This window comes from Lagenorhynchus albirostris, chromosome 10 (genome assembly GCF_949774975.1).
Source record: "Lagenorhynchus albirostris chromosome 10, mLagAlb1.1, whole genome shotgun sequence".
NCBI classification, from domain to species: domain Eukaryota; kingdom Metazoa; phylum Chordata; class Mammalia; order Artiodactyla; family Delphinidae; genus Lagenorhynchus; species Lagenorhynchus albirostris.
Window position 1 is genome coordinate 81,151,337 of NC_083104.1, and position 22,538 is coordinate 81,173,874.

At 55.9% G+C, this 22,538-nt stretch overlaps 2 protein-coding genes across 7 annotated transcripts; both read right to left on the reverse strand.

Annotated features, from left to right (window-relative positions):
- Nucleotides 1–825: 825 nt before the first annotated feature.
- Nucleotides 826–15,562, reverse strand: LOC132527456 (complement C4-like). Of its 5 annotated transcripts, XM_060163181.1 has the most exons (41): nucleotides 15,250–15,537; nucleotides 14,907–15,108; nucleotides 14,512–14,704; nucleotides 14,243–14,313; nucleotides 14,070–14,158; nucleotides 13,782–13,864; nucleotides 13,502–13,598; nucleotides 13,226–13,331; nucleotides 12,981–13,113; nucleotides 11,852–11,967; nucleotides 11,565–11,741; nucleotides 11,265–11,447; nucleotides 10,949–11,134; nucleotides 10,619–10,777; nucleotides 10,226–10,352; nucleotides 9,976–10,050; nucleotides 9,502–9,699; nucleotides 9,300–9,411; nucleotides 9,137–9,207; nucleotides 8,733–8,872; nucleotides 8,415–8,624; nucleotides 8,118–8,169; nucleotides 7,927–8,016; nucleotides 7,568–7,777; nucleotides 7,314–7,389; nucleotides 7,003–7,159; nucleotides 6,789–6,902; nucleotides 6,522–6,693; nucleotides 6,074–6,306; nucleotides 5,831–5,998; nucleotides 5,407–5,466; nucleotides 4,495–4,588; nucleotides 4,231–4,417; nucleotides 4,023–4,113; nucleotides 3,815–3,889; nucleotides 2,316–2,418; nucleotides 2,090–2,179; nucleotides 1,909–2,007; nucleotides 1,658–1,741; nucleotides 1,243–1,375; nucleotides 826–1,097 (listed from the first exon to the last, which is right to left on the reverse strand). In XM_060163181.1, exons 1-41 carry the CDS (start codon nucleotides 15,312–15,314, stop codon nucleotides 956–958), a joined length of 5,223 nt encoding a protein of 1,740 aa, XP_060019164.1. In that variant the 5' UTR covers nucleotides 15,315–15,537; the 3' UTR covers nucleotides 826–955. The 5 variants fall into 5 exon arrangements, 3 of the variants coding, with proteins under 3 accessions (XP_060019164.1, XP_060019165.1, XP_060019166.1); XM_060163182.1 differs by lacking the exon at nucleotides 1,909–2,007 and having other exon boundaries at nucleotides 15,250–15,545; XM_060163183.1 differs by lacking the exons at nucleotides 826–1,097; nucleotides 1,243–1,375; nucleotides 1,658–1,741; ... (1 more) ...; nucleotides 2,090–2,179; nucleotides 2,316–2,418 and adding an exon at nucleotides 2,424–3,407 and having other exon boundaries at nucleotides 15,250–15,561.
- Nucleotides 15,563–15,986: 424 nt separating this feature from the next.
- STK19 (serine/threonine kinase 19) lies at nucleotides 15,987–22,422 on the reverse strand. 2 transcript variants are annotated; one of them, XM_060163200.1, is made up of 7 exons: nucleotides 22,216–22,419; nucleotides 21,922–22,058; nucleotides 18,265–18,360; nucleotides 17,837–17,976; nucleotides 16,889–16,986; nucleotides 16,630–16,777; nucleotides 15,987–16,428 (listed from the first exon to the last, which is right to left on the reverse strand). In XM_060163200.1, the coding sequence occupies exons 1-7, from the start codon at nucleotides 22,313–22,315 to the stop codon at nucleotides 16,383–16,385; spliced, it is 765 nt and encodes a 254-aa protein (XP_060019183.1). In that variant the 5' UTR covers nucleotides 22,316–22,419; the 3' UTR covers nucleotides 15,987–16,382. The 2 variants fall into 2 exon arrangements, with proteins under 2 accessions (XP_060019183.1, XP_060019184.1); XM_060163201.1 differs by lacking the exon at nucleotides 18,265–18,360 and having other exon boundaries at nucleotides 22,216–22,422.
- Between the last annotated feature and the right edge of the window lie 116 nt (nucleotides 22,423–22,538).

Genomic DNA, 22,538 nt, shown 5'->3' on the forward strand with positions numbered 1-22,538 from the left:
CAGGGTCAGATGCCCAAACTATGTGCCCCATAGGATCATGTAGCTCCCCGACATCACACCTTTCACAGAGGATGGGAGCCTGGCACAGGGCATGGCACGGAGTGAGAGTTCCACAGATTTCTGTTGAATGATTGAATGGCAGGCTGCTGAGCTGTCTCAGTTTTCATCAAAACTGATCTCAGCAAATTTCTCTAGATGAATTTCTAGGTCAGCCCTGCAGACCCAAGGGGTGCTGCCAAAGGGGGAGAGCTAGGCAGGCGGGTGGGGAGGGTTGACCCCAGTAGAACAGCAGTTGGCCTTTTGATGAAGACATCATCAGATGTGAGGATTGCACAATTCTGGGAAAGTTACCTAATACCGCTGATAAAGGGATCAAGTGTCAAACGGGCTTTCAACAGACCAGGTCTCAGCTACAAGCAAGACCCCAGAACTGCCAACTGCGTGAGGACAGACTGGGAGACGTGTAGCTGAATAGCTGCTCTCGAAGCAGAAGAGCTGAGGTGCTGGCTGAGCGCCAGCCCCGCCTGAGGCCACAGTGACGGGTTGTATGGGCGCGGGGAGCGCCCTGCAGGCACCGTGAAAGGGAGGCTCTGGTGTGGACACTGGATCCTCGGAGTGCAGGGTGATCTGCCTGGGGTGGTCACTATGAGGGACTGAGCTCCCAGGGGGTCATCTGGCGGCGGGGGGATTCAGGCAGAGCTGGACACTGCAAGGGTCACCCAGGCTCTGAGAGCCTAAGATTATGCAAACCCTGGCCTGGGCGCCCCAGACCCTGGAAGGGGCAGCGGGGATGCCGGTCTCAGTGCTGGAGCTACACACTGACACTTTGCTGCCAAAGGCCTTTATTGAGTCCCTGGTGCTGCCTGGGGCTGCGTGCCGGGGGCCGGGCGCGGCAGCGATCCAGGCGTGATCCTTCCCTGGCTCCGGTCCTCTGGGGAAGATGGGAGGGCAGCCCTCACACCTGGCAGCCCTGCATGCCGTACTCCTGGACGAAGCTTCGGAGCTGGGCACAGGCTGCCCGCTGGCGGGTGCTCTGACACAGGCGCTCCGAGGGCATCTCCTCGATCCAGCTGTTCGAGTCCAGCAGGTACTGGGGGCTGCAGGGGCCAAGGGGCAGGCAGCAGGGGTCAGGAGGATGGTCAGGTGGAAGAGCCCAAGGCACCTGGCTTCTGAGGGGACAGGGGATCCGTTCCCTCGTGAGGTGTGAGGAGAGCAAGAGACCGAGGGGCCCGGAGAACTCACTCTCCCTTGAGGTCATGGGTGGTCCCGTCCAGACCCATGATCAGATATTCTTTCCCAGGTTCCAAGTGAAGGCGGCAAGAGGCTCGAACCAGGAAGTTTCTGGTCTGAGCAGCAGTGGCCTTGGTATCCTTGGCTGAGGGGAGAGCGTCCACAAGAGTCGTCAGAGGGGAAGAGAAGGGGCTGGACAGCGCTGGGGCCAGGGGCTTTGCGCCGAGCCTCTCATTTGACCCTCACCGCTCCCGACGGGGAGGTGCGGCTGCTTTCCTGTTTATGGACGAGCCCAGAACTTCTAAGAGGCCCAGGGGATTTGGGCTCAGAATGGCTGAATTCTCACTATCCCAGGCGCGAAGGCCCCAAAGCCAGAGCTCAGCTCTTCTGTATCCCTCCAGCCCCGCCCACTTATCTGTCTCCTCACTGAAGTGCAGGACTTGGGTGATAGTGGTCTCAAAGAGGCGGAAGGCAGCTCTGCTGTCTTCTCGGAGAACCTTAACCTGGAAGCCTGTGGGGGTTTAGGAGAAGGGAGAGAAGGTTAGTTAGCCCGAGGCTGAAGGGCTGTAAGTCAGTGCAGAGCAAAAAGGCTGCCCGTGGCCCGAGAGGAGCAGGCACAAGCAAGGAGACCCTGAGGGTGGCCCAGGGTCGGGCCGGGGCCCGGGCGGGAAGACTGACCGTAGTCCACTCGGGGAAAGTAGCAGGCGAACTTCATCCTGTAACCATCCATATCCTGCCGCCCCTTCTCCAGGGCCCGGCGCTGTCGAGGGCACTTGCCTGAAGTCGGGGGCCCAGATGAGCGAGTGCAGGCCCCAACCATGCCGCCTCCCCACCCCTGCCCCTGGGCCCTGGGTCTCACCTTCAGCACACTGGCAGACGTCACCAGAGCACAAAGTGGACAAGAGTTTGCTCTTAGTTGGTGCCCCGTAAAACACAGAACATTTGTGCTCTGGAGAAAAAGCAGACCGGGGCGTTAGGGCGCAGTCCCCCCTCTCTGCTCTCCAGTCCCATGGAGCCGCAGGACTTCCCTGCCACCCTTCCCTGCCACCTATCCCAAACCTCCCGAGTGTCCCCGGTGTGCTCACCAGGGTTGTAGTAGTCATACAGGACAGCGCTGGCTGGCTGTACCAGCCCCACGGCCACGTCCTGCACAGCTCCGAAGCCCACGCACTCCTGGGACATGGGGACCTGGTGTGGGCGGGGGGAGGGCGGAGAGGTCAGGCACCCACCTCTGGGCCCTGCAGGCTGCTCTGATGTATTTCCTTGGCCTGTTCAGTTCCGGTTGATCTTATCGTCAGTGTCCTTCACAGTTTGTTACCTTCCAGCCTCCGGATTTCTAAAAACTGCTCCCCAAGGTCTCTGGTGACTTCACTGCCCACGTGGTGACCTCATCCCAGTCTCCAGAGCCCTGGGCCCCTCTGCAGAGTCTCAAATCATGGACACATTCTCCATGAAACGCTCCCTAAGCTCGGGGCTAGCTTCCGGACCAGCCCGGATTCTGACCTGGTCACTTCTGACATCCCTCTCCCTCCCCCCCAGAAGCACAGTGCCCAGCCCTGGCCCTTCCCCTCCCCTGCGCTCCCCTGTGGAGGTCTCACCACTCCCTGGCTCTCCCCAAACCCTTCAGACTGGCGATTCCCGAACCAAGCTTTCAGCCTTGCTCTTGCGCTGGGATTGTTGCAGGATGTGTTACATTCTCCAAACTCCCTCTGCCTGCCCTCCAAACCCACTCGGCCTCTGGACAGCCTCCCTTCACTGACACAGCAGAGGCCTGCCTCATCTGCCATAACCCGACAGCAGGTGCTCCCACGCGGCCCAGCCATTCATGTCCAGGCCCAGAGCCCTCTCTTCGTGCCCACGCTGGTCCAGTCCAGCCTGGCATCCCGCAGGTTTCCCTCCTAAGCTGCGTGGTCAGCAACCCGACTTGCAATCCTCCTGGCTCCTCATTTTCCATTGTGTCCAACCAGACTCCTCTGCCTGGCTTCTCAAGCTAATAGGGTCTGTCCCCTCTGCACACACAGGGCAGGAGGGTCTCCCCTGACCACAAACACTTGGCTAATGGTATCACAGCATTAACACGCCTTTTGCACATTTTCTCCAAGATGTTACAGGAAATGTTCAAAAACAACTTTTGAGGGCCGTCAGAGGGTTGATAACTTTGTGTTAGCCAGATAAGGCTGTGGAAAAACAAAAACAACTCGTCTAGGACCACCATCACTTTAAAAAACAGAATACACTTTAATATCAAAACAAAACAAACAAACACAAAAACCGGGAAGGGAGACAACAACAAAAAAACAAAAGCAGCCCCTCAAGTTGAATCAGCTCAGCTTTACAAAAGGCTCACCCCAAGCACTGGCACTGGCCCCCAAGCCACAAGGGGCTCAGCCCCTGCCCGCCGACAGGCAGCAGGGAGCCTCCCCGGCCTCTGCTCTGGCCACTCTTGTCCTGTCTCCCTGCTCACATCACGAGTTCTCTCTAAGCGCACTAGACGCTGGTACAGCTGCCTCCTGGGAAACCTCTTAACATGAGCTCAGAAAACCCGGTGCCGTATGTGCCCCCCTCTGTCACCCTCCTTGCTCACCGAGTCGAAGTACAGCAGGACATGGGGCCCCTCGGTCTCAAAGTGACTCATGTAACGGTCAGAGAGGGAGGTCAACTGTGGGGAAAGGGAGCTGGTCACAGGAAGGTAGCCCTGGGCCCCCCTGCACTGAGGGGCTCAGCAGCTGGGGTGCTTCGGGGACGGCGCAGGGCTCCCGAGGGCACAGGGGCCTCCGGGTGTCTGGCCACACCTTCTCCAGGTCCGCCCGCAGGGCGTGGAATCCACTCAGGAGGGTGATGTCTGCAATGGCCATGCCCGACAGCCCCACCTTGCCATTCCGCCTGTGGAGACACATGCCCTGTAGTCCGGGTCGCCGTGTGTCAGGCTGTAGACACCCAGCCCCAGCCTTGGGCCAGCCCACAGCACCCCACTCAGCCAGTGCAACCCCCAGAGCTCACCAGATGCACACGGTGTACTGCACCCTGGACTCCTGCTCTTCAGCCACCTTGGGGGCCTCCCTTCTGCGGCGGCTCCTCCGGCCATCAAACAGCTGCAGGGGCGTCACGAGCTGGGAGTGGGCCCCCGGGTCATCCCTGGCCGGAAGGTCCTCGTACTCATAGTCCTCGTAGTCCTCGTTGGCTTCCACTGAGCGGGGACAGCACCGTGGCTCAGGCCTGGCACCAGCCCCGCAGGGACCCACGGCCTCTGACCCCAACACTCACTTGTGTACTGGACGTGGCCCACGACCGTCACTTCAATCTGAAGATCCTGGCAGGTCGTGTTCTTCACGTCCATGACGTTGTAGGTATGAAGGACCTGGCTCAGCAAGGGGTGGGGGAGGACACGGGACAGTTGGGGCCACAGAGCTCTCTCCAGAGCCACACCGAAGGGCACCTCCCTGGGCTAAGGGATCTGAGGCCTTCAGCCCCTTCTCATCCCCATCGCAGACCAGTCCAGGAATGCGAACGGGCCCAGGTGTTGGGTTAGACGGTGAGACAGAGTGGGGAGCGGGGGCCTGGCCTGGGGGTGAGCACGCTGGAATGGAAAGTTCAGGAAAGGCTTCCGACCGAGGCTTGAAGGAGGAGAATGAGTGTGTCACGTGGGACAAGCAGCAGGGGAAGCACATTCAAGGGCAGGAGACCTGTGTAGACGGGTGGATCTGGCTGGCTGGGGAGGTGGGCAGGGCTGGGGTGAAAGCAGAGGAGGAGTTACTGGGGTCATAAGGAGGGGCTGGGGCTGGGGGGGCACGAAGATGGCCCCCAGAGTGGCAGCTGGGCTCCTGTAGGGAAGGGACTCCATCAGCCAGATAAGGGGACCCAGGAGGAAGGAGGAGCTTGGGGCACAGCCACGTCTGAGGCGCTGTGGGACACAGGGGCCCAGAGCTCAGGGGAGAGGCTTGGGCTGAGGCATCGGGTGTGTTCAAGCATCAGCACTGAGGGCGGTGAAGGGGACGACAGGCACCCAGAGAGGGTGGAGACCAGAGCGAGGGGGACCTGCCCAGGACGGAGCACAGGGAACGCCACCCCAGGTGTCTCTTCCTCCCTCCCCAGCCGTGAGGTCTGCCGGTAGGTCTCCCACTGAACAGCCCGGCTTCACCCTGCTGGGCCCGGGCGGGCCGTGCTGCCAGCTCTCACCTTCAAGGTTCCTTTGCTGTTTCCTCCCACCTTCACATTAATCTTGCTGCCCAAGGAAAACTTTTGGAAACAGAAAAGGGAAAGAGACAGAATGGCACCCTGTTGTTCCGACTTATCTCCTCCCTAAGAGCAACCCCACCTCCTCTCCCCAGCTTTCCACAACGTTTCACCTTCACCTGCATTATCTCACTGCCATCTCCTAAAAACCCCTGTCGGGTAGACTCTGCATGTTTCATTTTCGGATGAGAAAAATGAAGCGCAGAGGCTAGGTGACTCTACGGGTAGCAGAGCCAGTAAGTCTTCCCACAAAGATATCAGAACCAGGTGCCGGGGGATTCTGCAGGGGTGGGGGACAGGGCGTGGCTTCTGGTCTGGCCGAGGCAGGCGCAGGTGTCCTGGCGACCCAGGGGAGGGAATGGTTCACCTGCAGCTCCTCCTCCAGCCCCTGAACTTCGTGGTTGGTCAGCTGCAGCACGTGGGACGTGAGTCCACTGCGGCCCACGGAGCTGAGGGTCACGTTGAGCCCCTTCTCCTCGGTGGTGTGGGACGCGATCCAGTACGCAGACAGGGCATCCAGGGCCATCACCGTGTCCTGCGGAGGATGGGCCAGGACTCAGGCACTTGGTCTCAGGACCACCCACCCCCAGAGCCCCAGGGCAGCCCCTACCTGGGTGCTGCGGAATCCGCCTTGGAAGCTGCCCTGGCGGGTGAGCCAGGATGCAGCCTGGTCGGCCAACTCGCCCTTGCCCTCCCAAAGCAGCAGGTGTAGAAGGCCATAGGCTGTGGTTTCAATCCACAGGGCCGGGGCCTGGGGCACGGGGTCTGCCGGGCTGTGAGGAGCCACGGTGGGTGACAGGACATTGCTCTGAGAACTGGGGACTGAGCCCCAGTACAGGTTATCTGGGAGTGAAAGGAGACCCACAGGTGAACAGGGGGAGGATCTTAGTTGCCTGGCCCTTTGACACTCCCCCCATCAGGCTCGCCTGATTCTACCCCAACCATCCCTGCTTATGCTCTGATCCCCTCCGGGTGTCCTCACTCATTCAGTTTCTCCCTTTGGACACAGGGGTCTCAAGGTTCTCCAAGCCCCAGGCTCACTGCCAAGGCCCCCTTACCGCCAGTCTCCTGGGCCATGGCCATGAGGTTGTTGTGGGCAACATCCCGCAGCTCCTCAGGGGCCTCAGTCAGCGACAGGGCGTAGGCCGTGATGGCGGCTGCGTGGGACCCCAGGAGCCCAGAACCTACTTTTGCCCCCAAGAAGGTGTTTGCCCTTGAGATGGAGTCTTCCTAGAAGAAAGTGGGGAGGAAGGTCTGCGGGCTGGACACCTGGATTCCTGAGGAGAAAGGGGATCAGCAAAGGGCACACACGTTGGGTGCCTTACCACTCTCTTCAACTGCTCTGAATTCTTGTCCGGGAAGACAGCCAGCCCATGATGAAGGGCGATGACCACAAAAGCTGTGAGCGCCACAGTCTCATCATTTCCCACTAAGCCCCCCTGGTTGAAGCGGGGAGAAAAGGAGACGTCGACCAGGAGGGGGAGGGGCAGGGAGCGCCTTCCCTCCTGTGCTCCGCGGCCCAGCCTCCCAGCCCTGTACCTGCATGCCCCTGTGAATAACTGGATGGGGGTCGTGGAACGACCCATCAGCCAGCTGCTGCAATAGCAGCCACTTGGCCGTCTCCTGCAGCTTTTCAGGTGAGCCGCCCACCTGTTCCTGGGCCAAACTCAGGATCTTCAGCACAAAGGCCGTGAGCCTAGAGGGGAGGAAGGGAGGGCTAGGAATAGGGACTGGTCCCCGTAGGCGACGTGGCCCCGCTCCCCCAGGCACCTGGTTATTTATTTACCCCCGCATAGTACCCACCTCTGCCCCACCAGCCCTGAAACCCAGAACCACTCTCCCAAGCTCACCAGGTGCTGCTGTCCCGCTTCAACCAGGCCCCATAGGAACCATCTGGTTTTCGAAACTCCTGGATCCGCGTGTAGCCTTGGAGAGGAGAGGCAGCTGCTCAGGGGACACTGACTCTCCCGCTACTTGTGCCGAGGTCACGCTCCCCTCTTCCACTGGCTGCCCCCTCCCTTGCCCACTCTAGCCACCCAGGCTGCCCATCTTCCATTAATCGTCCTCTCCTGGCCCCCATTCCTGCTTGCCGCTGCACCAGAACCTTTCTGGATCAGATCCACAGCGTGGTCCTTCATCTCGGGGGGCAGCATGCTCCACTGCTCTGTCTTGTCCAGGTAGCGGGAAGCAGCCAGTGTTGGAGCCAAGAGGACCATGGTTTGTTCCCCGCAGCCCTGGGGAAGCCTCAGGAGGGCGGCCATGCCTCCCGGTGACAAGGCCCCCTCAGAGCCCAAAGTGTCCAATGGATCTGAGGCTATAAGGGAGGGAGAGGGTTACGGATCAGAGAGCAGGGCTGGGGGCCCAGGGTCAGAGGGTCATGGAGTCATGGGATCAAACAGGGGTCCGCAGGTTTCACATGAATCCAAGGGTGGCCACTGGGAAGGGACCGGAGGACACTCCCACCTGTGACTCTAACAGAGCTCCTGAAATCTCCATCAGGGATAATATTGGGATCAGAGATGCCAGGAATTTCCAAGGTCCGGCCTCGGGGGTCTGGGGAGATGAGGGAAGTTGGCAGTCTGTCCTGCTGTCCATATCCCCTGCCCCCTACGACCCCTTTAGGACACTGATGGCTGGGCGTGGGTGTTGCTCACCCAGGGGGTTGAGTTCATAGACAATCTCCTCCCTCTGAATGGCCCCTTCATTCTGTCTCGGAGGAAACATAGCTGTGAGAGATCACACAGGCTAGAGCCTGCCCCTCCCAGCGCAGACTCCTCAGGACTTAGAGTTTGAACTTCAGGGACAGAGTTGGATCAGAATCGTAGGAGGTGCAAACAGACCAAAGCATTGGGTTTGGGTGCTAAGCCTCTGGCCTGGCCAGCAGGGAGGGTGCCAGAATGGGGGGTAAATCTGGGAGCCCGGGGACCTAGATTCAGGGGTGTTCCACTCACCTCAATTTGTAGGACCTTAGATACTGCGTCCCCCACAGGGAAATCCAAGGATCCTCGAGCCACCACTTTCAGGGACACAGCAGCGGCCGCTATGGGCACCACAGAGAAGCCAATGGGCCGGGCAGAGCCCGCAGGGACCAGCACCTGCTGGGCAAGCCCTCCGCCCCCAGCCAGGCACAGCCCCTCCACTGGGGACACGTGGACGCTCACCTGGGGGCAGGAAGACAGGAAGGGCCAGCCCAGTTAGGCTCCCCACCCTTCACCTGCCCCAGGCCCACCTCCACCAACACCGTGTGCTCAGCCCCCGAGGGGCCTCACGGTCATATCTGTATCCAGGTAGTTGTAGAGGACAGGCCGCAGCTCGAGCTGCTCAAAGCGGCGGACGGAGACGGGCAGGCGGAGGTGCATGTGGAATTCACGGAACACTCGGAGCTGGGCCGGGGTGGCCACACACAAGCCTGATGGAGAGAGGGGGCACATATGAGAGGCCTGCAGGCATCCCAGCCGCGGATCCCAGCAGTGAGGGCCGGGAGCTGCCCCAGCTCCCCCCGCCCCCGTCACCCCACCCCCGCCCGGCCCTGCTCTCTGGCCTCGCAGCCCTGGTGCATGGGGTGCAGACTTCTCCAGATCTCTGCTCCTACTAAGAGCAAGGACTAAGCAGGGAGCCTGGGTCAAGGGGGCATGGAAGAGGGAGGCCATAGGCCCAGGCAGGGTGACCGCACCTGTGCTTTTGGACAGGCTCACGCCATGGATTTCCCACGTGGTCAGAGAGTCCGGGAGCAGCTGTCTCAATCTGCGTGGTGGGAAAGGTGAGAAGCCCTGTCACACGCTGAGCTGCCCCAGACACAGCCCAGAGACAAGGCCAGGCCCACCACATGCCCTCACTGGGAGGAGTGGTCCACTGCTTCCACTTTCCAAAGCCAGTTCTCAGGGAAGAAGCTGCGCACAGGGATGTCATCCTCATCGATCAGGTCCTCCTCCTGCAGGAGCTCCTTGGCTAGGGACCACAGTGCAGGGCCATGAGGAGGGTGCCATTCTGCCCCTCCAGGCGCCCCTGCCGCTCCCCCAACCCCACTCAGCCCCTTACCTCGAGCAAGGCCCACCTGGCCCCTCGCCCGGGCCTTCTTGCGCAGGCCCTCAGCAAACTGGCAGCAGGACAGGAAGGGCCCCCGGCAGGCCGGCTGCTGCACACGGGCCACCCGCTGCTCACAGGTGCGCGCCATGGGCAGTCGCGTCAGCCCGTCCTGGCAGCAGCGCTTGGCTATGGGGGAAGCGTACTGGCCCACTGCAGGGCCAGGTGAGGGTGGGCACAAGGAAACAAAAACGAGACACGCCCCTTCGCCCAGCCTGACCTCTACATACACAAGGACTCTGAGAGACTGGGAACTCAAGAGAGGCCAAAGGAGAGAGCCTCTGGCCCACCCACCTTCGACCCCAGAACTGGGATCTCTGGCCCCGACACCATATCCTGGCTCTCTCAGGAGCACAGGAGCCAAAAGGCAGACCCGCACCTGACCCGTGGGCCCAAGTGTGGAGAGCTTCACAGGCACCCACAACTCACGCTTCTCATGAATCTCCTTTTGGAAGTTCACATTTCTCTTTTTCCGGACCTTTGTCTCCTTGGGACATCTTAGACCTGGTAGAGAGCAGGACCGCAGCCAGCTGAGGGGTGCAGGGCCTCCCACCTCCCCTCCTTGCTCCCCTCTCCCGGTCCAGCCCTTCCCACCCCTCCTCTTCCTGTCTTACCCCCTCAGGCCCCTCCTTCTTCTTCATCTTCCCACCACCCACTCCCCTTCCTCCTCTGTTCTCACTCTTTCTGACTGGGGTCAGTTGGTCTCCATCAGAAAAGGCCAGACCAGCTGCCTCGAATGTCTGAAGGGCACTGTCCCCACCCCCAGGACCACAGCCAAGGTCATAGCTGTTCATAGCTTCGAAGACCTGGCGAGAAAAGGCAGAGATGTTGCAGAGACAAGAGTGGCTGTAGGCACGATTGGCCACTCAGCTGCAGGTGAGAGGGCAGGGTACGGACAAGTACGAGAGACACAGAGAGTGGGGAAACAGAGGCCACGGGGGCCAAGGCTTCAGGGAGGGCTGGGATGAGTCCATGAGTGAGATCGACCTGCTGGCCCAGGGCCCAGGGCTCAGGGCAGCAGGAGGGTGAGCCATGGGCGGGAGGGAGGATTAGGGAGAGGGGCTTGACAAACCTTGACCATGTCGAGGGGTTTGTGGGACTTGCCGCCCACAGCATACAGAGCCATGTCCACGGCTCCCAGGGCCACCAGGGCTGGAGAATCTGTTCGCAGGTTGAGTTTTACAGTGTCCCCAGGACGATACTCCTTGCTACCATCCACGTTCAGCTCCAGCTGGCAGAGGCAGGAGGTGGGGGGCAGTCAGAGTGGGGAGAACTTCCTTTGGTCTTGTGCAACTTCAGTGTACCCCAAACTAAATCCACGCCCTGTTTGCAATCACCCTGTCTTCCTTCTCTCTTAACCCCCCCGGCATATACACACACCATCTCTCCCGATGCCAGTTACCTTGCCCTCACAGCCCCCAGCCTGGACGTCCACTCGCAGGGAGTTGGCCACCGGGACGCCCCCATGATAGTAGAAGGCCACAACGTGGAAGGAGGGTGCCAGGTGATGGTCCACAAACACGGAGACAGAGGTCAGGTCCCTCCTGGGCTCTCGATGTACAGACACGATCTGGCCCCGGGATACGATCTGGGGCGAGAGCAGTGTCTTCTTCACTGCACATCCTCAGCCCTGAAGCCGCTACCCCACCCCAAGGGTTCTTTCCTGCCTGAGACCCTCCTGCACCCCTGTCCTCCTCTGCAACCCAGCTCATGCATACCATGTAGTAGAAATGAGAGAAGCTCCCACTGATGCCCACGGCTCGCAGGTTTAGGTTAAGAGTGTCCCTGACTTTAGGGGGTCGAGAATCCAGCCTCTCAATGGACAGAAACCCGGATCTTCTGGACAGGGGGGCTTTCACGGTGAGCTTGCTTATGGCAGAATAGGGGGAGCCTGCAGACACCTGGAGAGAGGGGCAGGGGTGGCAGGGTCAGTGGCAAGGACCCAGGCACCCAGCTTCTCCCCCCAGCCTGGGAACCCTCTCTCCTAGCCCACCCTCTCCCTTGAGGGGGAATCCTACCGAGAGCTGCACTTCTGAGGTGGTCTGAGGGACAATAATGGGAACAACGACTTGGCCGCTCTCGTCTGTGTTCTGTTGAAAGTCCTGGTTTTTAGAAGTAGATCCAGAAGACAACTTGGCAGAAACTTTGACAGGAATGCCAGAGGCTGGTGCGCCTGACATGTCACGGACCAGGGCCTAGGTAGGTGGGAGGGGCGGAGGGAAGAGCACAGTCAGTGAGACCCTGTGCCCTCCTGACCACCCCGCCCCTTCCCCCCACTGCTCATCCTCCCCCTTCCAGAAGAAACCTGCAGCAGGAAGGGGGCCCCAGGCACAAGGTGTCGCTTGGTTTTGCTTAGATCCAAGGAGAAGGGAGATGACACGAAACGCCAGGATGTGAGCTCTGCCTCCTCCAACTCCCCTCCTGCAAGACACAGGGCGGACAGAGGTGGAGACAGAGACCTGGGGAGAGAGGAAAAGTAGAGCCCGGGGCGGCGGGTGGTGCTCAAGTGTTTCCTGCCCACAAGGCTGAACTCTTCAGGGCACAAGACGCCTCCTATCCACCTCTATGTTTGCTGAGGCCAACACAGGACGCAGCACACAGATGGTGCATAACATGTGTCTGCTGGGTGGATGGGTGGATGGATGGATGGATGGATGGATGGATGGGAGGATGGATGGATGGATGGGAGGATGGATGGATGGGAGGATGGATGGATGGATGGGAGGATGGATGGATGGATGGATGGATGGATGGATGATGGATGGATGGATGGATGGGAGGATGGATGGATGGATGGATGGATGGATGATGGATGGATGGATGGATGGGAGGATGGATGGATGGATGGGTGGATGATGGATGGATGGATGGATGGGAGGATGGATGGATGGATGGGAGGATGGATGGATGGATGGATGGATGATGGATGGATGGGTGGATGGGAGGATGGATGGATGGATGGGTGGATGATGGATGGATGGATGGATGGGTGGATGGATGGGTGGATGATGGATGGATGGATGGATGGGAGGATGGATGGATGGATGGGAGGATGGATGGACGGATGGGTGGATGATGGATGGATGGACGGATGGGAGGATGGATGGGTGGATGATGGGTGGATGATGGATGGATGGACGGATGGGTGGATGGATGGGTGGATGATGGATGGATGGATGGATGAATAGATGATGGATGGATGGGTGGTTGGGTGGATAGATGGATGGGTGAAAAAAAATACATTGAGATGGGGGAAGCTCCCCCTTCCCCAGAAACCACCCAGAAATCAGTTGTAGAGAGATAGTCTCCTGGGTCTTTCCTGGCTTTGCGTCTCAGATGAAGGGAAGAAGGGTGGTGTTGGTGCTGGAGAACAGAGGGTCAGCTCAGAGGTCAGAGGCGAGGGTCTGGGGTTATAATCAGGGGAAGCCACTAACCTGGAGACTCAATGATCGCTGCTGCAACATAGAGGTGCAGCCCTGGGAGGTCGTTAATATTAATATTAAGTTTCTCCAGCACACCCTGAAACTCAGCCTTTGGGAGGGAAATTCGGCACTGGCCATCTACCAGCTGGGGCAAAGAAGAAGACAGGACAGGGAATGAGACTTGAGTCTCCCACCTCACCTCCTCACCCTCCCTCCCTCTCCTCACCTACCCATGTACCCCCCACGCTCCTTCCTACCTTGGTCTGATTCTCCAGCCCCCGAAGGAAAGTCTTTTTACCGTCCTCACCCAGGAGCCCAAAGCGCACATATGCCACCCCCTGCACTGGCTTCCCGTAGATGTACCTGCCACCACAGAGAGATTCGGAGGAGGCTGGGCTGAGGGCTGGAGGAAATAATGGAACAGAGGGAGGAGGCCCGGGGCAAGGGAGGGAAGTGGGGCTCCATAGCACGTTCATACTGAATAGGGAGCCCTGGGAGCAGGGCCCAGCGTGAGGGACCAGAGGGGGAGTTACCTGGCCTGGATGACTACTTGGATTTCACTAAGAAAGCCAGGCGTTGCCAGGATGTAGGGCTTTTCCGGAATGATCTTCACCTCAAAGTTGGGAAGGACTGACCCAGGGCGAATGGAGGGCAGGTCAGACTCTCGTGAAAGGACCCTTTAAAACTCTCCTCCCCTTTGGGCTGTGGCATCCGCATCACCCTGCCCCTGCCCTGCAACACCCCCTCCTCTCCTCCCACCCTTTATTCCTTGCAGAAAAGGGGCTGCTTATCCCTCGTGTCTCCAGTTCTCACCATATTTCTTCACCTCAAACTGGGTGCTGCTGTTGGAATCCAGGCTATCTGAGAATCGGGCTGAGATCTTCCAAGTCCCTGGCCTGAGGACAGACAAGGGAGGGACTCAGCCACTTGTGCAGGAGGCTCACTGAGAGTCAGTAACCAGGTCCCTAGGAAGAGGACTGCAGGGGTGAACCAGAGGCTCAGGGAGCTCAGGACTGGACCGTGTGTTGGAGGCAGACAGCTGGGGGAAGCGGGAGCTGGGGAGGTGTAGGTGGGGGCGATCTGCAGGAGTGGGGAGCTCACTCTGAGATGTCTGGGATCACAAAGTCATCCTGGAAGATGGAGGAGGGAACATACACCTCCTTCTTCCGCACACGCAAGCCACGAGAGTTCTGCGATGGGAGTAGAAGGGGTCATGGTCGGAGGTCAGATCAGCAGCCCTCGCCGATCAGGAAGGTCAGAGGTCAGGGACTCACCTCCACCGTGACCGTGAGGGTATCAGTGGACGGGCGCATCTTCTGATCCAGAGCAAAGATTCGGTATCGAACTGGAAATGGAGGGCGAGGAGGTGAGCAGGAGACCATGGGCCAAGGGAGGGTGGGCCCTGGGCCCCTCATCCCCCCCAGGAAGCGACAGGGAAGAGAACAAATATTTGCAAAGCGGCCTTCCTGTGGGGCACTTTGCGGTTTCTCACTCAAGGGGCTGGGAAGAAGTGAAAGGTGAGGGCCCTGGGGCTGAGACTCACCCCGCTGGCCAGGGTTATAAACGGGCTGGTCAGTCTGCAGAAAGAGGTGTCCCCGGCGAGAGGAGAATAACAGGTTGACACCCTGCCTGTCTGTCTGTCTGTTTGTTAGCCATGGCGACTGGGCCACCAGCTGGACCTCGGGGGCTCTGTGGAGGAGATGGAGGCGACAGTCCTCCGCGCCTTTCAGGGAGGTCTGTCAGGAGAGGGAACAGGAGTGGGTCAGAGCCAGAGCAGAAGGAGAGAGACAGAGACTAGATAGAAACAGGGAAGACTACTCGGGGGGGAGGGGGGAAGGGAGGGGGGGCCGGTGAAAAGACAAAGATGTTTACAAGAAGACAGAGGAGGACGGAGTGGGAGGCGCTGGGCAGCAGCAGGAGGGAGTGGCGGCCAGTTACCGGGAGGCTGAGGAGGATGAAGTCTTTGTCTGAGCTGAGGCTGAAATCCACCTTTGGGGAGCAGAGCTCATGACGTGTTGTGGATGGGTTTCTCAGGAACACTGATCCACTCACTACCTGTCCTGAAGGAGCATCCTGGAGCTGCACACCGACTGACAGGGGGACCCCTAGGTGAACCACAGAAGGAGAAAACAGGAGCAACCTGGGAAGAACAGGTGAGGGTCAGCAGCCAGCCTCCCCTCAGGCCCCTCCACCACCACCCCTGAATCAGGTCCCTCTGCGCCTGCTCTCCCCTCGCCAGCCCTGGCCCAGCTCGAGCTCTCCAGCATCCTGTGTCCGGGACCTGGGCTTCTGCAGAGACAAGGCGAAGAAGCCAGATGCCCAGATCAGCCCCCAGAGGAGCCTCATGGCTGGAGGACCCAAGAGGGATCAGACCCGTCTGTCCGCCTGCTCGTTTCTGGTAAACTTAGGGCTTGGAGCAGAGTTGACTCTGGACCTTGCTCCTCCCCTGGCCCAGCTAAGCCGGGAAACCACGTGACAACCAAGAATTGCAACTGGCCCCAGGCCCAGTATTGGGAGGGGGGCACCCTGGACACCTGGGTCTCTGAGGGAATCTGAAGAAATCATGGCCCAGGGACTCAGTCCTTCCCTGTCAACCCCTCCCATCCCAATGCCCTGGGCACCTCCACCTACTGCATGTATCTGGGCGTGTGTATGCATATAGCATATACACACGTGCGTAGGTGCAGGAGGGCCCCGCATGGCTCAGCAAGCGGCTGGAGACACGTGGCTCCTTTGTTGGTCCCACCAAACAAGGTACTAAGAGACTTGCCTCTTACTAAAACCCCCATAAAAATTGAACTACGCTAGGTTTTTGCTTTTTGAAAGCCTCTAACAGAAATTCTGTGGTTTCGGAGATCAGGCACATCCTCAGCATGCCAGAGGGCGAACTGACCTCAGTGTCCCTTTTTAATCTCTGAACAATGAGGCAAAGCTCAGGCCCAACTTTGGCTTTACCTCTACCCCCAAAACGAGGTGCCCGAACACACGTGTCACATTAAACAAAAGACATCCAGAAAATATCACAGGCAGAAGTACTTTATTTGGCAATTTCAACCCAACATGTAGGGAAAAGAACCCTGTCCTCCATTGGCAGCCTCACCAGAAACCCCTCCTTCCTATCCCAAGACAGAACAGTGGCAGCACCTTGCTGCATGAAAGGCAGCAGCCATGGCCTTGGCGCCGTTTCTGGCTCCACTTGCATGAAAGGGCAGAGAAGCATTGCCCAAACCCCCCACTGGGTCAGAGCCCAGGTAAACAGCAGCAGTCACATCTGACCCTCTGCAGAGACGCGAGCCCAACACTCATCCTGGCTCCCAAGCCTTCCCAAGGTGACCCTGTCTCAGCCAGGGCAGCCAGCACTCCTGGGCCCCTTGCTCCCCACGGCGGGGAGCTGTGCAACGACGAGCAGAATCCTCATGTCTCTGGCAGGCGGAGGAGGGTTCCAGAAGTGGTGGAGACACTGTGCAAGAGAAAGACAAGGCTGGAGCCAGACACCTAGGCCTAAGGTCTGAGGAGAACTCAGTCTGGCCGAGGATGTTCCCGGGTTCCAGAGAACGAGAGAGGAGCTGGGCTCTGCTAGTGAATGAAGCGCGAGTGGGGAGAAAATCCAACCTTGGGTCATTACACCGTCATCTGCCGGAGGCGGGGGGGCAAGACTCACCAGTCCACCAGCTGGGCCCCAATGAGGTCATGCACATGGTAAGCGAGGCCGAGTCGTGCCGCGGCAGGTGCCCGCCGGCCCAGGAGCTCTGAAAGGAGCAGCTCCCGGTACTTGGCCTTTCGGACCATGCCGAGTACAGCCTGGCGACCTGGAGGAGAGGTGGCACGGGAGAGGGGAACGGTGAGTAAGGCCTGGAGGCCTGAGGAGTCACCAAAGAGTGTTCTTGAGGGGTTGCGGGCCTGAGCTGCAGACAGGATACCTTTAACAAAATATTTGATGAATCTCCCAGCTCCAGGCACGGCTAGCCACCAACTTCCAGCATCTCGGACAGTGAGGACCCCGGCATTCACCAGCTGCCTAAGAAGGGGGAGATGAGGCATTCGCTCTGAGAACCCTCTCTCCTCCCGCCCACTAATGTTTGGACACTAAGCCTTCAGAAGCCTGGGCACCCAGGCAAAGGGACTGGAGGACAGAAGCCCAGCCTGGAGCAGTTCTCTGCTCACACCACGCTGCTCAGTGCCCCGTGCCCTTGCTTGCTCTGTTCTCCTACCTGACTGCCCTCCCCCAACTCTTTCTTCTCCTGTTATCATTACATGTTCACTAAAACAGCTCCTCCTCTCCGAAGCCCTCCTTGACCACACGCCCTGACACACTCTCAGTCCCACCACCAGGGGAGAAACAGAGGCCTTTCTCCCGAGCTCCTGCCACTTCCTACGCACACCCCACCATAGCTCTTCCCACATCTTACTGAAAAAAAAGTTTATAAAATGCTTTCATGTATACCATGGGTTACAAAGTAGGGAGCTGGAGCCAGACCCAGCCTCCTGAAACGATATTTCTATTTAGCCCTTGCCCGGTTGTTGTTCTTTTGAATGTGAATGCTTTTGGAGCATCACGGCTGCTACCATTCTCTATTCCCTTGGTCTCAGCATGATTCCCATCAGGCATTTATGGCTCCTGCCAGGCCTCTCTCTCTATTTGATTAGCCACTCAGATCTCTTAAATTGTAGTCCAGGGCTCTTTCCAAGGCCCCAGATGGGAGAGGCCTCTTCTCTTGGGGGCGGAGCACAAATTTAGGTCATTTTGTTAAAAAGAAGAGTCAGCGTTTTTAACAGGTTCACCAAAAGAAAGAGGACAAGGTTGGATGGGACTGGAGGGAGGTAGGGAGGGGCCAGATGCCTGATTCTGTTGGTCCCGCAGGTCTCACGTGATTTCTGGGTCCCTGAAGCCAAAGGTCTGAATCATTTGGTCCTGCTGGAAGCTAAGGTCACTACAGGCTGGAAGTACTGAAGCCAGAAACTTCTGCACTGCACCAGCGTATGGGCGGCCATCACAAGCCTTGAGGACCTGGAACCAGAAATGAGACACAAGGTCTGGTCCCACCTTCACCCGCAACTGACCTCTATCCCCAAGACAGCATTTCTCTTCCTATGTTTTTCCTTCTAATCAGGTCCTTCTACCTCTCATGCTTTTCCTCTTCCTCTTCTTCCTCTCCCTCATACCAATACTTACCAGAGACCTGTGCCCTCTCTGTGAGATGTGAGGTGGGGGACTTGTCTCTCTTCTTTTTATTTCCATTCCCTAATTTCCCTGTACCCCCTCCCCTGGCCCCCATGACACACCAGTCACACGCACTCTGGTCCTATAGTCCTCAGTGAAGATGATTCCTTGGGCGTCCAAGTCGAAGCCTAGTTGGATGATTCTGATCTCCCCCTGCTCTTGAAGCGCCTTCTGTCTCCACAGAGATGACAATGAAAAGAAGGGTGTCAGGGTAAGATGCTCTGCTATACTCTGGACACCTGTGCAGGGAGATTTTGTTTGCAAGTATTGGGGAGTTTTATTCCTCTAAAAAACTAAGGAAAAATTATGGGGAGAGAGAGAATCAAGTGGATCACCAAATAGTCTCTTCCAATTAGTCTTTCACCCACTCACCTTATCAGTTATTTGTTAAACAATCAATACATATTTTCTAAGACCAATCATAGGCAGACACTAAGATAAAATAGTGATTAAGACATGGGCCCTGCCCTCAAGGATTAACAGTCTAGATTTTGGGTGGAGAAGGTGGAGAGGAATATGGGATAAAATGTTTAAAACAAATAAAAATAAACCAGGATTTGTGTTTCTAGCAATATAGCAAGACTAACTCACCCACTGAAAATTAAGTAAAATGCTGCAAAAAATATTATTTAAAAATTGTTTAAGCATTAAAGAGCTCACAAGATAATAAGGAATTACCAGACTAATATAATATCTAAGTGAAAACAAGAATTCATAGAAGTAATTGGGGGACTTCCCTGGTGGCACAGTGGTTAAGAATCTGCCTGCCAATGCAGGGGACACGGGTTCAAGCCCTTGTCTGGGAAGATCCCACATGCCACGGAGCAACTAGGCCCGTGCACCACAACTACCGAGCCCGCACTCTAGAGCCCTCGAGCCACAACTACTGAAGCCCGCGTGCCTAGAGCCCGTGCTCCACAACAAGGGAAGCCACCGCAATGAGAAGCCCACAACGAAGAGTAGCCCCCGCTCACAGCAACTAGAGAAAGCCCGCATGCAGCAACGAAGACCCAACGCAGCCAAAAATAAATAAATAAATGAACAAAATTTTTTAAAAAAAGAGATAATAAGGTATGGGAAGTATTTGAAGAGCCAATAACAAAATCACAAAAGTACATTAATCCAACTCGTATAAACTCACAGAATAGACAAAATAGTAATCAGTGAGGAAATGAAAGATTTCAATAATTTTAGTTACTAAGAAATTAGTAACTGAATAATGCACATTCTTTTCAAATACATAGAATATTTAGCAAAACTGACCACATAGCACAAAGCATGTCTCAATAAGCTTCAAATGACTGAAATCATATTGTGTACGTCCTATGGCCATAATATCATTTATGCCAGAAATCATTAACAACAAGGTAATTAGAAAATGTTTAGGAAGTAAGACATACATTTCTAATCAACCCAGTAAGTCAAAGAAAAAAGTCACAAAGGAAATTAGAAGATATTTTGCAATGAATGATAATGAAAACATATACCAAAACTTGACAGATGATATAGATATAGTTCAGAACTTAGGGGGAAACTACAGTCTGACATGCATCTATTAGAAAAGAATAGAGGATAAAAATTAATGGGGAAAAAAAGTAAAATAAACCCAACAGTAGAGGGGAAACATAAATGAGATGAAAACATGCATGCAAGAGAGAGCAACAAAGCTAAATGATAATTCTTTGAAAGACTATTAAAATTGATAAACCCTGGTGAGACTGACCAAGAAAAAAGGGGGAAAGGGGAACCTAGAAAAAGCAGATAACCAACATAAAGAATGAAGAAAGGATCATCACTCAAGATTCTACAGACAATAAAATGAGATTACAAACTTTATGCCAATAAATTTGAAAATTTAGATGAAATTGACAAATGCTTAAAAAATACAATTTCTTCCACTAGTATGGGCAAAATGGGATATATTCATAAAACGGAAATCTATGAAAATGAATTAACTATAGCTACATGTAACAACTCGGATGAATCTCAAAAATATTCATCTAATGAAACAAGATGTAAATAAATACATATGGTATGATTTTGTTTATATCAAGTTCAAAACTAGGTAACTAAGCTATATAGCTTATGGATAAACATATAGATGGCATAAGGAAAACCAAGGGAATGATTATCATACCAGTCAAGTATGTCACCTCCCAGGGACTTAAGACATTTTGATCAGAGAACGATATATGTGGGTTATTGGTCGTGTTGTACAGTCTGACTTGGGTGACGGTTAAGTGGGTATTTGCTTTAAAACATTCTTTAAATTGTGTGTGTTTATATTTTCTTTTGTGCAATTTTAAAGCTTTTCTAAAATTTAAGCTAACACCAATAGGTTAAAAACAACAAATACTCTATAAGGAGTGGTTCTGACTTGCTTCCTTAAGAGACTGGAGCTAGTCTCCATCTTCCTTTTCTTCTATTCTTTCTTCCTGACAGGTTGCCAAGTGCTAAATCCAACTGGATATTATTTTACTTGACCTCATCACAGACCACCGCCTTGAATCACAGGTTCTAACACTGCCACTGAACCACAAATTTTAAGGCACATTAAGAATCACTTGGGGCAGTAGATTTAAAATGTAGATTCCAAGGTCCTACCTCAAGAAATCTTAATTCATTCGCACTGAGAGAGTCCCAGGAACCTGTAGTTTTGAATAAGCAGTCCAGGTAATTTGGTACATGTAGAACTCAGGACATACTCTGAGAAACACTGCCTTAAATGCTGGTATCGCCCAGCATTGGGAATTTGGCTCTATTATCTGTCACTGCAAACCTGGGGTCCTTAACCTTTGGCCTCAGAGGATCTGTGAAACAATCCCCTGCCCCCCCAAATTGTACATATGCCATATATATATATATATATATATATATATATATATATGCATTTTTCTGGAGAGAGCCATAGCTTTCATTGTCTTCTAAAGTTTGTGAAAAGGTTAAAAACTGCTCCTCTCCTCCCTCTTCCTATCAATCTCATCCACATCCACAGACTGAACAACTGCTCACATCTCGATGACTTCTGTATGAGTGGCCCAGAATTCTCCAAACCCTCACCCAACTGTCTACTGCCCAGTTGCCTTTGGATGCCCCACAAGCACCTCCAACTCAACTTGTGCAAAATCAAACACATCATCTGCCCCCAACAATTCAATGTCCTCCTACTCTATTCACTCCACCAACTACTCAGTCATCCAGAAAATCCAAAAGTTATTCTGGATTCCTCCCTCTTCCCACTCTCCACATTCCTCACCCATCCTCTCCCTCCCTATACACTGCCCTCATTTAGGCCTTCACCTGTTCTCAGCTGCAATATCTTCCTAATTGATCTCCCTACCTCATCTCACTGCTTCCAATCCATGCAAAACACCGTTCTCTCTCCTGTTGAACATTCTCTACCAGCTCACCGCCTTCAATGGAAGATGGAAATACTGACGTACAAGGCCTGTCCTAATCTGACGTCTGCCTGCATTCCTAGCGCTGGAGGCTCGAACCACGCACGGTGACTCAGTTTCCCCAAAAGCTTCGCTCTTCCACCTTCATGATTTGGCATGCTCTCTGTAGCATTCTCCTTGGTACCGCAGTGCCTGGCGCAATGCCTGGCCCAGAAAGACCCAACGCTTGCTGAATGGCAGAATAGCTGGTGGACCGAGTGAGTGATGGGGAGAACCTCGTAAGTGCCCGCAAGGCACGGAAGCGCCTTCGGTCGGTCGCTCTGACGCCCCTCACCAGCTGCCGGTCAGCCACCGTCCGGTCGGGCACTAGGCTGTACACCTGGCTCCTCAGCGCGATGGGCGGTAGCGCATCCTCAAACAGGACTCGCGGGAACAGCCGCAGTAGCTCCGCAACTGCCGCACGCGCAGACCCTGGGAGGAGAGACCGGGTCACTGAGACGTGAACAGGGGCGGGGAGAAGCGGGGGTACGACCCTGGAGGTGCTGTTGTCCCAACATACAGGGTTACCAGAGGTGAAGCCGCTCCCACCTGGGGGTCTTTAGCCTCGCCCCGGGGTTGCCATAGTTACCTGACTCTCCCCGCGAAGGATCTGCCTCTACATCCCCTCCTTCCCGCCGCCTCTTCTGTCCGAAGGCCTCCGGGACCAGGCGATGCCTCTTCCGGTTCATATCCCGGGATCCTGTGGATGCGGGGAAGAGGTAGACAGATACTGAAGGAAGAGAACACGAAAATAGTCATCCGGCGCAGAGCAGTGACGCACGGGCTCCCTGGGCGTCCCCCCTTCGAGACCAGTCAGCCCGGTCTTAGTAGGCCGACGTAGTAACGAAAGGGGCGTCAACTTGTCATCCCTTTGGCCCTTGCTGGGAGGGGCGGTGCCAATACAGATACAAG

Bases quoted from the DNA above. Each gene is read 5' to 3' on its own strand.
- STK19 (XM_060163200.1), bottom strand. From the start codon at position 22,315: ATGAACCGGAAGAGGCATCGCCTGGTCCCGGAGGCCTTCGGACAGAAG. The intron at 22,059-22,215 runs GTAACTATGGCA...CTCTCCTCCCAG, and splicing joins TCCTTCGCGGGGAGAGTCAG to GGTCTGCGCGTGCGGCAGTT. The intron at 16,778-16,888 runs GTATCCTGTCTG...CCTCTCCTCCAG, and splicing joins CATCAAATATTTTGTTAAAG to GTCGCCAGGCTGTACTCGGC.
- LOC132527456 (XM_060163181.1), bottom strand. From the start codon at position 15,314: ATGAGGCTCCTCTGGGGGCTGATCTGGGCATCTGGCTTCTTCGCCTTG. The intron at 10,353-10,618 runs GTTTGTCAAGCC...TTTTCTCGCCAG, and splicing joins AACCCCTCGACATGGTCAAG to GTCTTCGAAGCTATGAACAG. The intron at 2,419-3,814 runs GTGAGCAAGGAG...CGCCCACACCAG, and splicing joins TCCTGCTGTACTTCGACTCG to GTCCCCATGTCCCAGGAGTG.